Raw genomic sequence first — 13259 nt, forward strand, 5'->3', positions numbered from 1 at the left:
CTGTTGCAGTTCCTTATACTGTATGACTAAATAGTACAGGAGCCAGACACTATTTCTTCATTAGGACAGCCATAATTGGAACTAAGAGTGAGGAAAGATGAAATATATCCCTATTCCTGCTAAAACTAGCCTCAGTAATTGTACGTGCAATTGTGTTTATATCTATCCTCTTTAAATAACATTGTGCTACAGTTCCAGGCAAACCTCGGCTTGTGATTAGCCACACACAGATGAACACGGCTCTAATTCAGTGGCATCCTCCTGTGGAAACTTTTGGCCCGCTGCAGGGTTATCGCCTGAAGTTTGGTCGCAAAGACATGGATACATTAACAACCATGGAGTTCTCAGAGAAGGAAGATCACTTCACGGCCACAGACATTCACAAAGGAGCTTCTTATATCTTCAGGCTCTCAGCTAGAAATAAAGTGGGCTTTGGGGAGGAGATGGTTAAAGAGATTTCTGTTCCTGAAGAGGTACCCAGTGGATTTCCCCAAAATCTCCACTCGGAAAGCTCTACTTCTACATCAGTTCAATTAACTTGGCAGATGCCACTCTTGGCAGAAAGAAATGGCATTATCACCAAGTATACCATCCTGTACAGAGATATCAATGTTGCTTACCAGCCAGTTGAACTCCCTGTTGTTCCTGCTGATACCACTATGACACTTTCTGGCTTAAAACCAGATACCACTTATGATGTAAAAGTACGTGCCCACACAAGCAAAGGGCCTGGTCCATATAGTCCAAGTGTCCAGTTCAGGACACTACCCGTGGATCAAGGTAGGATTTGTCTGCTTATGGCGTTGGCCTTTAAAGGAGTATCGGTCTTTGGATATCAGTGTTTTTGAAGGTGTAAATAAAACTGACTGGCCCATTCATAAAAATAGGTTCATCAAACACAAAAGGTAAAGTATGCAAATCTTAATATGTTTTGGATGCCTTAGAATTCAGTTGTCCCTTGCCAAGCAAGTTCTGGCTAACTTCTTCACAGTATTTTCAGGTAAGGAAAATGTGTGTATTGGGTTGTCACTAGATAAGAGTGAGAACAGCTTAAATGTGATATTTAAATATGAGCAAACAGGTAGGAGAATTGAATCCTTATTGATTTTTTACCTAAATGGAAAGCTAATACTCCCAAGTAGCAGTGGAAATACGACAAGATCTGAGCTCCAAGATGTTGTTTATATACATTGTTTCTTTTTTTCCAGCAGTGTTTGCAAAAAATTTTCATGTTAAAGCAGTAATGAAGACTTCTGTTTTGCTGTCCTGGGAAATTCCAGAAAACTACAATTCAGCACTGCCTTTCAAAGTAAGTTACTTCCCATTTGTACAAGAGAAAATAACAGAAATTAGACAATGTATTTACCTAATTAGGTAGCTTACTGATCATATATAATGAACATGTATTGGGAGTATCATTGTTTCTAAGATTGCTAATTTTTCATTTACCGCTACAGTATTTTAAAGAAAAGATTGAAAGAAAAATTTTCTTCTTTTTTTCTCCAGTCCTTTCCATGGCAAATGCAATCGAGTACCATTTTGGGTTTTGTCTCCTCAATGTACAGTGGCACATTTTTGATTTGCAGTTCTTTTACTCCACTAGCTATAGCTTTATCCAGATACAGAGACTCAGTGTAACATGCAGTCTGCCTGGAATTTGTTCTGCTTCAATCTTAATCACTTGTGTCATCTCAGACAGTGGCAAGTGAAGAACAGTATTTTAGGAACTAAATGGCACAAAATCCTTTCTAAATAAGGAGTATGAATGAAAAAGTCAACCTACTTTTAACAAGAGTACCTTGCTTTAAATTCTGAGTTCAAGCAAAGCTGCTTACTTTGAAAAAGTGAAACTGTATTTCAGGAGTGTTTACATTGCTTTATATTAATGTAGTACTTTTTTTTTTTTTTCCCCTGAAAGTGAGCAGTTTACTTGCAGCAGTGAATTCAGTACTGTTTTACACCCTAAAATTTCCCAATAAATTTAAATTTATTTATTATTTTAATTTATCACTAGGCTGATTCCTGAATTCCATGTGACAGCATCATTTGCCTTCTCCTAGTAACACAAACTGCCTTTGTGTATTAACTTAGATCCTTTATGATGATGGGAAAATGGAAGTTGATGGACGAGCTACTCAAAAGCTGATCACAAACTTGAAGCCAGAGACGTCATATTCATTTGTCCTGACAAACAGAGGGAATAGTGCTGGGGGTCTTCAGCACAGAGTTACTGCAAAGACTGCACCAGACGTGCTTCGCACAAAGCCAGTCTTCATTGGAAAGACCAACTTAGATGGCATGATAACTGTGGAGCTTCCAGAAGTACCCTCAAATGAGAACATAAAGTGAGTGTGAATGACATACCGTTGCTTTTAACTCCAGAGAGATGATCATTCTAACTCTTGATGGTGGACTACAGTTTTATTCTTTATAACAGTACAGAGACTATAGTACTCTGCAGTAATGTTTGACCTAATAACAGTTTAATATTTGATAAACTGTGAGGTGCTGTTGACTCTCTCAAGGGACAAGGGGGCTTGCAGAAGCATACAGATAGATTGGAACACTAATTTTCATGCCACTCATGCAGTCATGAGTGGCATGAAAATTAAGTGTCAAATTCTCTTGTAAAGATGGAGTACATCCAGCAAAGCCAATGGAAGGACTGAAAGGAATATCTTGTAAGGATCTGTTGCGGGCTTTGAGCTTGTCCGGTTTGGAGAAAAGAGGGCTAAGGGCTGACCTCCTTGCTCTCTGCAGCTTGCTGAGAAGGGGAAGTGAAAAAGGAGTTGCTTATCACTTCTTCCTGAGATCCATATGTAGAGCATGAGGCAATGCCTCAGACCTGCATCAGGGTTCAGATGTGTTAGGAAGCATTTGTTTACTATGAGTGTTTTCAAACTGGAAGAGGCTTCCTAGTCTGGCAGTTAATGTCCCAAGCATATCAATGTTTAAGAGCTATTTGGATGATGCCCTTAATTTGTTTTAACTTTTTGTCAGCCCTGAAGTAGTGAGGTAATATGAATAGATGATGAATCTATTCAATATGAATAGAACTGACTATAGGTCGGTTCCAGCTAGAACTCTTAAGTTTGTCGTATAGGCACATGTGTACGACTTGTATGGAGACTGATTATCTTTCCGTTTGCAGATTTTTCTCAGTGTACAGATCACAGAGTTTGCATCACGGATTGCAAAATGAGGGATGCAGAAAACTTGTTATATTTTGAACTATACATCATCTCAAAAAGTATGGATTACCCATCAATGCGTAGCTGCCCTGCTGTAGCTCCTTGACGTAATCATACTCAGTCATTCAAGAATTTTGTGGAGTTTTAAAGAATTGGTACTGCACTTAAAGTAATTCAGATTACTTAATTCTGATTTTTTTTTATCAGGATAAAAATACCTTGTCCTCTCCATTGGCCTCAGAAAGAGAAGAAGAGATTTTGCTAAAAAATTGGAAGTTTTCTAGCAGTTACATAGATTTTGGAAGCGAACAGGTGGTGTGGAAATTTAAACAGAAGCAGGACTAAAGACCTGAAAGCACATGGTCAGCAGGGATTAGAAAGGTTAGATAATAATGATTTGCCAGGAAAACATGAAGCATGATACAATCAATAAATGTTATTACTTATAGTAATAGTGCTCTACTTATAGTGATTCTTGTTGATCTGTAAGGTTCCCATATGTAATGTAAAGGAAATGGGGAGGAAAATGAGGCAGTCATTAAATGATGAGGATTCAACTTGTCTTCTCCCTGGTGGATTTTTACAGCTTTCTAGAAAGCTGCCCCCTTTTTCATTACTGACTGAAGATTTTGAGGCAGGTAAGGTCAAGAAATAAATGACTTTGAAACATTAAAAGGATGAAAAACTGAAAAATGTAGTCATTATCATTAGATTGAGTAAGATGCGGTCAGTTACAAATGCAGCTAAGGAAGACTGAAGATGGAATGAGTCAAAAAAGATTTATGAGGCAGAGCATTCACAGAGAGAAAAATGTGCAGGATAGCTGATCAAACAGTAGCAGAAGATAGCACTGGAATAAAAGAAAATTTCCTTGTTTTTCTATAGTGTAAAAAAGTTAAAGAGGCTAATGACATCAGAAAAGGTACATTAAATCTGCAGGGTCCAACTGCAGATTTTGCAAATAATATGTCCACTACTTGTACATCTATCTTCTAAGATTTGATCAGACTTGATAAAGTAAGACACAAAGATTGATGTGACCCTTGGAGCAGGCACACCAAAGCAACTAGAGACTGAACAGAAAAGCTGGCCTGATGTTTGCTAGAATAAGAAAGATTGTTCTGCATTAGTCTTTGTATGGGAAGAAAAGTTTAATGAATTAGCTATGTTGACATTTTTAGACATGCTGCTCCTCTATCAGTACATTATATGCTCAGGATTGTCCCTAGCTTACAATGAAGTACTGAGAATTTTTCAATAATACTAATTACACAGAAAGTGAATTGCTCTAATGAAGTATAGGTAATGAGATTGAGGGTAATGTTATAAAAGCCTTTGTAATATTTGTAATTAAAGACGGTTGTTATTTGTCAATGTTTGATGGTGATACAGCATAGAAATTGGTTCGGAGCTTACCTTATGTTTAGTAAAATGTACCTCTTTTGCTCATCTCAAGGGAGCAAGTTTTTAATTTTTCTTTCTTTTAGTATTCTGGGCTATTTCCAAAGCAATTTTTATGTGTAAAGGACAGATCATATTTCTCTGAATCTCTTTGTAATTTGAATTACATCTTTGAAAATCTTAAGTAAAAACAGAGTTTTGTGGGAGACTTTGGCCTCTCAAATACTCAGTAGATAAAAACAATATCCAAATAAACCCTTTTTTTCTCACCCTCCTCCCTCCCCTCTCCCCCAGAAAAAAACCCCACCCTAAAAACAAGCAAGCAAATACTGAAGTGAACTATAAAACATGTTTTCCAGGAGATGCTACATTTTGTGTAATTAGCTAAAAATCACAGGACTTTGATGTCCTTCACAATTTGCAGCAGTGCATATTGGTGCGAACATTTTCATTTTTCTGCTTACTATTGATCTACTTATTGTTTCAGTTTAAAATAATCTTTGTGTGCTGAATGTCTTGGTAGATTTTCAAAGTTACAAGAGGGAGAATTTCATGAAGGAAGTGAAAAAGTGTGAAAGTTACATTTACATGCTGGAGGTTCCTTGATTGAAAAGAAAAATATATGAACTCTGTTAGCTTAAAAAAATAAAAAGATGAAGTTAAAGAAAAGGATGAATATGTATCTTTGATGTTTGAAAGACCTATAGGGGCAAGTTCTTATTTCTTTTTCTCTTGATTCTTAGGCATCTGTTACAAAAAGGGTATATAAGTTGTTACTGTAAACATTTTTAAGTCAGTGTTCACTAGGATTTGCTATTCAAATTATTTTTAATAGGCCAGTGAACATTTAAAATCTGTGTTCAAACAGCCTTACAGTTTTACATCTTTTTAAAAGACGATTTATGATACTATATGATACTTATGTCACTATAAGAATGCATGCCACAGATTTTTTTTTTTTTAAATGGTGGAATACAGCATGTGGACACCAGTTAAAAATCTGTGGCCAGCACTTCGTTTCAGTGTTTCTGTTGGAGCTCAGCATTTCCATAGAAAACTTCCTCAAATTTCTTAGTATGAGTATTAATGAATACATGTACTTTCTACAGGAGCTGAAAATCTAAAGTTTTGTTGCATTTATTTCATGGGAAATAGCTTTAAATAAGAGATGATTAAAATGGATCAATGGCTTACCCTGGTGTGGTAAAAAAAGATAGTTTATATAGCTGGCTTAGACTGAGATAGTTTTTAGCCAATTGTAAGGCAGCTCCTTTTCTGTAGACTCCTTTTTGTTAATTACTTAGGATTTTCAGCGGCACTGCATGAGTAAAATTAATAATTTTACAGAAGGTTGAATGGATTTTAGAAAAAATGCAGACTGGAAGAGGAGATGGCCCATGAGACACTAAAATTACCTTCTATAATGAGACCCAGAAACACCTTAATAATCTTTTGTTACTAGAAACAAAGAAAACTAGTTTCTTTCCCTCTCCCCTGAGATGGAGAGTGCCTGACTTTTTGACAAGTGTGTTTATCAAGAAGACATATATTATACTACCCTGCATGTCCTGCTGTTGTGATTCTACGCTTCTTCCCTCTCACTGTGAAGTTCCTCCCTTCTTCCCTTCACAACGTGAAGTTATGGATCTGCCTGACACATATCCAGGCTTTGTGAAGTAAGCAATGAAAGTACCAGATCTCCATCATACTAGAAAATATAATTTGCTGGTCTCCACTGATGGGGAGGAAGAAAATGTTTCCAGGAAAATATTTCTGAGGATAACTTATACATGTAATTTTAAGATCCTAGATATAAAGAGTATATATCATGCACTCTTACCTATGACTGTGAACAGAATACTTACAGAGGTAAAGCTAATGGCATTTCATTGCCAAAAGGAAAGAAAGTATGGGTGCAGTGTATGTCATGTTTGCTTTATTTTCTTTTTATTATGATATTGGCATTAAAAAATAGATTTTTAAAATCCAGATTATACATTAAAATGGGGGAAGATGGGTTGGTAATTGAGATTTAAATGTATGGTAATGTATTTCAATTTAGGGCTTTGAGGTTTTTTTCTCAGTGTGATGGTGGCACAGTACAAATAACCTATGGCTCTTGTAATTTATGTCAGCATTTTAATACATTGTAATTAAAGTTTTTTATAAATATTTATATGTTTACACAAAAAGGCAGGTAATTGGTGCCATTTGTTTGTCAAATGTTTTACAATTGATGTTATTTCAAGAGTGTGAATGTTTACAGCTATGTTTCGAAGGCTGCAGTGACATATTAATGTGCAGAAGTTTATTCTCAACATACCACTTCTCTCTTAAGTTCCTATAAACAGACCCACTCCATCAATTTATCTATTCCTTTTCATTTAACTTCACTTTTGTCCAACTTTTTCATTTACAGAGGCTATTACATAGTTATTGTGCCTTTGAAGAGGTCTCGTGGAAAGTTTATCAAACCGTGGGAGAGTCCAGATGAAATGGAACTAGATGAGGTACTGTATATGATTTGGTGCTTTTTTCTTCTCCTTTACTAAAGAAGCAGTCTTGCTAGTTTTAGGTAATTAATCACCAGTTTTAAAAGTTTTGGTTGTCAGGTTACTTTGTATTTATATTGATATTAGCTTGTGGAAACTAAAACAAAAATTCAAATTACTTAAATGAGAAGACAGGAAAGATATTAAATTGAAATAAAGAACATAAAGTATCTGATATTTGTTGACACTAATACTGTATTCTTTTACTATTGTAATGAGTGATGCAAAAGTGCAGGAGGTGAAATGAGTTGTCAGCAAAAGCTTAATCACCAACAATATGAACTGTAATAAAGGTCTGGTTCATTAGAGGGGTGTTTACTAAGTCTGTAACAAATGCTAAATTGCAATTTGCACCTCAGTTTAACATTTGACCTTCTGGTGGTGGTTTTACCTGATTGTCATATACTGTAATACTTCTGGTGAGACATAGCCTCCATTTAACCAACAGTTTGTGATCAGAAATAAATGCATGAACAAGGAGAGAAAGAGCAACATTATGTCATCATTTGAAACTATAAATTACATTCATCCAAGGTGGGGAATGGCTTTCATTTAAGAAATAAGCCCAGCAATGCTAGAAATCAATTTGGTATGTTATTGATACAGTAATAATTCCAGGAAGTATAATATTCACCCCCATTTTCTGTTTTACCAAAGGACAGTATAGCTAATGCACACTTGTCTTTCTTCTTTCAGTCTGTAAATATGTAGTAATGCTAACTTTTATGATTTTAAGGCTCTTTCAAGAGGCCCATATGAGAGACTTTTGTAAAAGACAAGTAGTGGTGTTATTGTTCTTGTTGTTTCTGGCCAAGATTTTAGATGACGTTCAGATGCTGTGGTGCTTTGTACGTGTAATATCTCTGCAATTCAAAGACCAGAATCAGTTGGGGTTTTTTTACTACTGATAAAGTGTTCTTTTGACTGTATCCCATTTATTTTTCTATTTTCTTTTGGTGGATTCAAGAGTTTTATGTTACAGAGATAACCTCACTATATGCTTCCCTATAACACAATTACTGGGAAGTATTGATCAGCTGTGAGCAAGCATAAATTCTCTCCTGCCATTTACAAAATGGATATAAATTTCAAATTTTGCACCAAAATACAGGGAAAATAAAGATCTTCACAAAATTAACAGTGTTTTAGAAATCGTTCAAAATACAAATGTAATTCTTTCAGTCCTTGTTACAACAATGGGAAAATCCTTAAGCAGAATATTAGGAACAACTGTTCAGAGGAAGGCAATATGACTAACAGATTCAACCCTGTGTTTCTTCTTGACCAGTTTCATTTGATCATCTCCACTTCATTCCATTGCAGCAATGGCTTGCTTTGATCTATTAACATCTTCCCTTTAAAAGAACTTGGATTGTAAATGCCACCAGCTCATGATCCTAGTCGTAGGAGCCATCAAATACAGTTAAACAGTAAATCCCTGACAGCCACATCCATTCAGTAATGGAAACTGATTGAGTATTACCACCTACGTTTAACATCCAAAGAGTGGAGTCACATTCAGCAGCATTAAATAGATTAAAGGATAGGTGCCAGATGACATTGAACTTTCTGGCAATTAAATTCTATGGTTCCTGCTGATTCTCATAAAAAAGGGTCATTTTAATCATCCTTCAAGTTGTGTTGCCTTAGTCTGTATAACAGATTGATAAAGAGCATTTATTAATTCAGAAATATTTGTGTCAGGATGGGTTGTTTCCCACTTCTGTTGATATAATTGAGACCACATTGTAGAATTAATGACGGAAGAAATAAGATATGCATTGACTGGAAAATTAAAATTATTTCTGATAAAGAACTAAACCCTTTGATATATCTTTTACAATTACCACCAATACATATAGCAAGAACTGAGTAGGGGAAAAACATTAAAGTCAGGCAGCAATTGCATATCATGCAAACTCATTCACTTTCTATTACTTAAAAGACTGGTTTGCTTTCCAGCTTTGGAAAGTATGCATTTTATTAAGTGTGCTTTTCCTGACAAGCTTGTGAACAGTGCTGCAATAAATACATTTGTGAAAAAATAGCAACAACAACAACACCCCCCCCCCCCAAAAAAAGCAAAAAAAAAAAAATCACCACCACCCCCCAAAAAAAGCACTACTCTCTGAGCAAATAGCGCCTGATGGTCAAGTGAGGATACTTATGCATATTTATATTTTTAGTATGATCTCAGATATGCGTCTGGTATCAGAAATGGTTGGGCAAGAGATATTTCAAAGAACTTTGTTCCAAATGCTTTGCTTAGATTGTAAGCAGAAGGAAAGTATTTGCTAATGACACATCTCTGGAGTATAACTCCATTACATAACTGAGCAGTCCAAAAAGACTTATTGTAGTCACCTAATCTTCCTGTTCCTTGAACCTCAGCGCTGAAAGAAACTAAGATGGATGCCTAGTTTTAAAAGAACAGATAATGGACTAGATGTTTGACATCTGAAAAATAAAAATAAATTAGAGATACAGTGCTTTTTTACCAACTCAAAACTTCATTTTTTATTTTAATATCATGAGGTCTAGTGACTTTAAATAGACATCATGCAAGTAAATGAAATAGAAAAAGATGCTATGATTTGCAGTATTACGTGGTAGGATAACTTTAGATCTATGCAGTAAAACCAAAATAAAGGTTGCCAAGTTAAGCCTTAAATGAATTCAGTAATTTTATTGAAATCTGTGTATAGGGAGTACAATAGGAAATAAATGAGCAAGTAATGATATTTGGCAACAACCCCATTTACATATGAAGCATGAATGAGGCTGGAGGTTCACCTGGAGGCTCACCTGAGGTCTACTCAGCCATATGTAATTAATGTTACAGACGAAGTTTTTATCTACACCCAAATACACCTAAGTTAGCTGGCCATAAGTGATCAACAACCTTTGGAAAGCTGAACTAATTTTATTTGACTCAGGCTAGCTTTTAGCATTCATAGCCAAAACTGAATTTCTGATCACTCTAATTCTGTACTTCAGCATTGCATTTTCTTTCAATATATGCACTTTCTGTTACTATTTCAAATGTGAGAAATAATCAAAATCAAACATTTTTCTTTGCATCTCAATATTAATCTAATTTTGATTGCAGTAGTCCTACAGCACTTTGGCACTTTATTATGCATTATTTACAATCTAAATTGTAAATACACTGCAGTTCGGAAACATATGACAAATAATTTAGTTGAGGCAGACACACAACTTTAATTCCAGTGGAAATGGTACATCAAAGTGCCAGTTACCTTCAGCGATGGCACAAGCTGTATGCCTCTACTCGTGCTGTCCTGTTTGTGGCTCCTGACTTTAAGCCAGTGTGCACTGTTACTGCTTCAATACTTAGCTTCATGTTTTGGCAGACTTCCAGATAGCCAGTGCTCAGCCCTCTGCACAGCTATTATTATAAACTGTGGCATCATACTAAGACAAACTTTTCAGAGTGCTTCCCTCAGCAGTTCCTACAAGGGCTGATCTAATCTGGAACAAACTTTGATTATTCTCTGCTTCATGTTCTGCATTTAGTGACTCTACCTGGGGCATAGGAAGCTACTGGCAGATGTGAGAGTCACCTTCAGTGAAGTAACTAAATAGAAATCTCTTCAATATTACATTTTTTTGCTGCCCTCATTTTTATACGACGCAAATTGACTCTAGCTGCTCATTAAACTGTTTAGGAAGAATGAAAGAGAAATATGGACTGCTGATTGGAATAGTGTCCTTGAGTAATGAATAATGATTTCTAGTCTCAAATTATGGCCAATTCTTTTTTTGCTCAGGGGATCCATTGCACTGTACCAGCTTTTGTGTCATGGCATTGAAACTGATAGAGGTAAATTGGATGTAAAATCTCTGCAACAGGGCACTGACTCAGCATTGGAGCTGGAAAGCAGTTGACTTCATAGATCTTGGAAAGTGTAACATCCAAATGCTCTCAATGTTAAGGAAGCCTGAATTCAAGTGGCACAGCTTGCTTTCATATGTAGCTGTAACCTTAAATTTAGTCAGTGAGTAGTGAATATCAAAGCATTCAGTATTAAAAGTTTCTTTGTGAGTAGAAGAGAGAATATTAGATTGCTTTACATGCATTGCAGTTATTAATTGTGTAAATGAAAAATACAAGATCCCATGAGGGAAGGCAAAAAGATGTGTTCGTTAATGCCTAAAAGAAGAGGATATTGAAGATGGTGAAGGGTCTTGAAGGGAAGACATATGTGGAGTGGCTGAGGTCACTTGCTCTATTCAGCCTGGAGAGGACTGAGGACAGACCTCACTGCAGTTACAATTTCATGATGAGGGGAACAGGGAGGGGCAGGCACTGATCTCTTCTCTATGGTGACAGTGACAGGACCCAAGGGAATGACCTGAAGCTGTGTCAGGGGAGGTTTAGGTTGGATATTAGGAAAAGGTTCTTCGCCCAGAGGTGCTTGGGCACTGGAACAGGCTGCCCAGGGAAGTGGTCACAGCACCAGCCTGACAGAGTTCAGTGCTCTCTGGCACATGGTGTGGCTATTGGGACTGTCCTGTGCAGAGCCAGGACTTAGACTCAATGATTCTTCAGGATCTCTTCCAGCTCAGCATATCCTGTGATTCTGTGGAGAACTTCCCTGACTAAACATGTACTTTGAAATTAATATATATAGTTAAGATCAGATTTTAGTTGTTCATTTGGGGTTTTTTTAATCTCTTTCTCACTCCAGTGATTTATCTCTCCCTCCCAGCAATGACTTCTGTGCTAATCTACTGTATTGGAACTGTTACTGTACTAAAAAGACTGAATAACTATAGAAAAAAACGTGATTTAACTATAAGACTACAGGAAACTATAGAAGTTTCATAAGCAAAAGACAAGGGGAACCATGAAGAGGTCTTAGAAGTCATCATTTATCACACAGGAAAAGTTTTGATTCCTTGTAATCAAATTAGACTAATTTTTGTGAAATGCTAGTATATCTAAAGCAAAAAAAAAAAAAAGGTATTGAAGAAGCATTTTTCTGATTAAGTAAGTAATTCATCAATAGATTATACTAGCTGAGCTTAAGTTCCTTTACTAGTTAGTATATGTTTTCCAAGTTTGAGCCTAGCATCTAATCTTGTCACAAATGTAGTGATGTAAATTTAGGCCTGTTTGTCAGAAGAATACCACTCCTGGAGGTATTTAAAAAGATGTGTAGTTTTGGCAATTAGGGGCATGGTTTAGTGGTGAACATGGCAATGTTAGATTAATGGCTGGAATCAGTCTTAAGGGTCCTTTCCAACATAAGTGGTTTTATGATTCTGTTCTATGACTGAGATAGATAGATAGATAGATAGATAGATAGATAGATAGATAGATAGATAGATAATCAGATAGATAATCAGATAGATAATCAGATAAATAAATAGACAATATGGAATGTGTTATGTGTATATGTCCTCAGAGAAAGTATATTGTTTTCTTATCCTTTCCCCACCTCTTCCTAGACACAACAGTATCTAAAAATTGTTTTGTGTTTGTAGTCTGGGTACTGCAATTGTCTTTTTGTATCCTAACAAGAACGACAAGAAATTGGAAGATTATGCAAGAATTGTTTTAGTGATACTGAAATGTCCCACGAAATGTGGATAAATTGTTTATTGTAGTTCCTGGTCATGCATTAAATTTTCTCATTACATTGTCAATAAGTTACATTAAAATTGTTTACAGTTATCTTTCTGTTCATGCTTGCTCTCTCTTTCTCTCTCTCTCTCCCCCTTTCTTTTCCCTCCCTTCATTCTAAAGCTGCTTAAGGAGATAGCTAGGAAACGCAGAAGCATTCGCCTTGGGAGGGAAGTTGAATTAAAGCCATATATTGCAGCTCACTTTGAAGTTCTTCCTACGGAATTCACATTGGGGGATAAGAAGCATTATGGTGGATTTGAGAATAAGCAACTGCAGAGTGGTCAAGAATACGTCTTCTTTGTGTTGGCTGTAATGGAGCACTCAGAATCTGTAAGTTAGTTAATGTTTTTCAATCTCTAAAGCTGTTTTTTTTAATGTTTTATGTCAGAGCATCTTTAAAGTGAGTTTTTAATTCAACTCAGTGCCCACTAATTCCTTGAACTGTTCTGTTCTTTTGCATCT

At 36.0% G+C, this 13259-nt stretch overlaps 1 protein-coding gene across 29 annotated transcripts in view; it reads left to right on the forward strand.

Annotated features, from left to right (window-relative positions):
- PTPRD (protein tyrosine phosphatase receptor type D) overlaps positions 1–13259 on the forward strand; it is a 1176387-nt gene that overhangs the window by 1072962 nt on the left and 90166 nt on the right. For 13 of the 29 annotated variants that reach the window (XM_086870058.1, XM_086870061.1, XM_086870054.1 and 10 more), the window contains 5 exons: positions 193–780; positions 1209–1309; positions 2092–2345; positions 7012–7102; positions 12918–13127. In XM_086870058.1, coding sequence (XP_086726184.1) covers positions 193–780; positions 1209–1309; positions 2092–2345; positions 7012–7102; positions 12918–13127 — 1244 coding nt within the window. The remainder of the gene's footprint in view (positions 1–192; positions 781–1208; positions 1310–2091; positions 2346–7011; positions 7103–12917; positions 13128–13259) is intronic. The other 16 variants (XM_086870064.1, XM_086870067.1, XM_086870066.1 and 13 more) reach the window with 3 other exon arrangements.

The sequence above is a fragment of the Cyanistes caeruleus genome, chromosome Z (assembly GCF_971803275.1).
Source record: "Cyanistes caeruleus chromosome Z, bCyaCae1.hap1.1, whole genome shotgun sequence".
Taxonomy (NCBI): Eukaryota; Metazoa; Chordata; class Aves; order Passeriformes; family Paridae; genus Cyanistes; species Cyanistes caeruleus.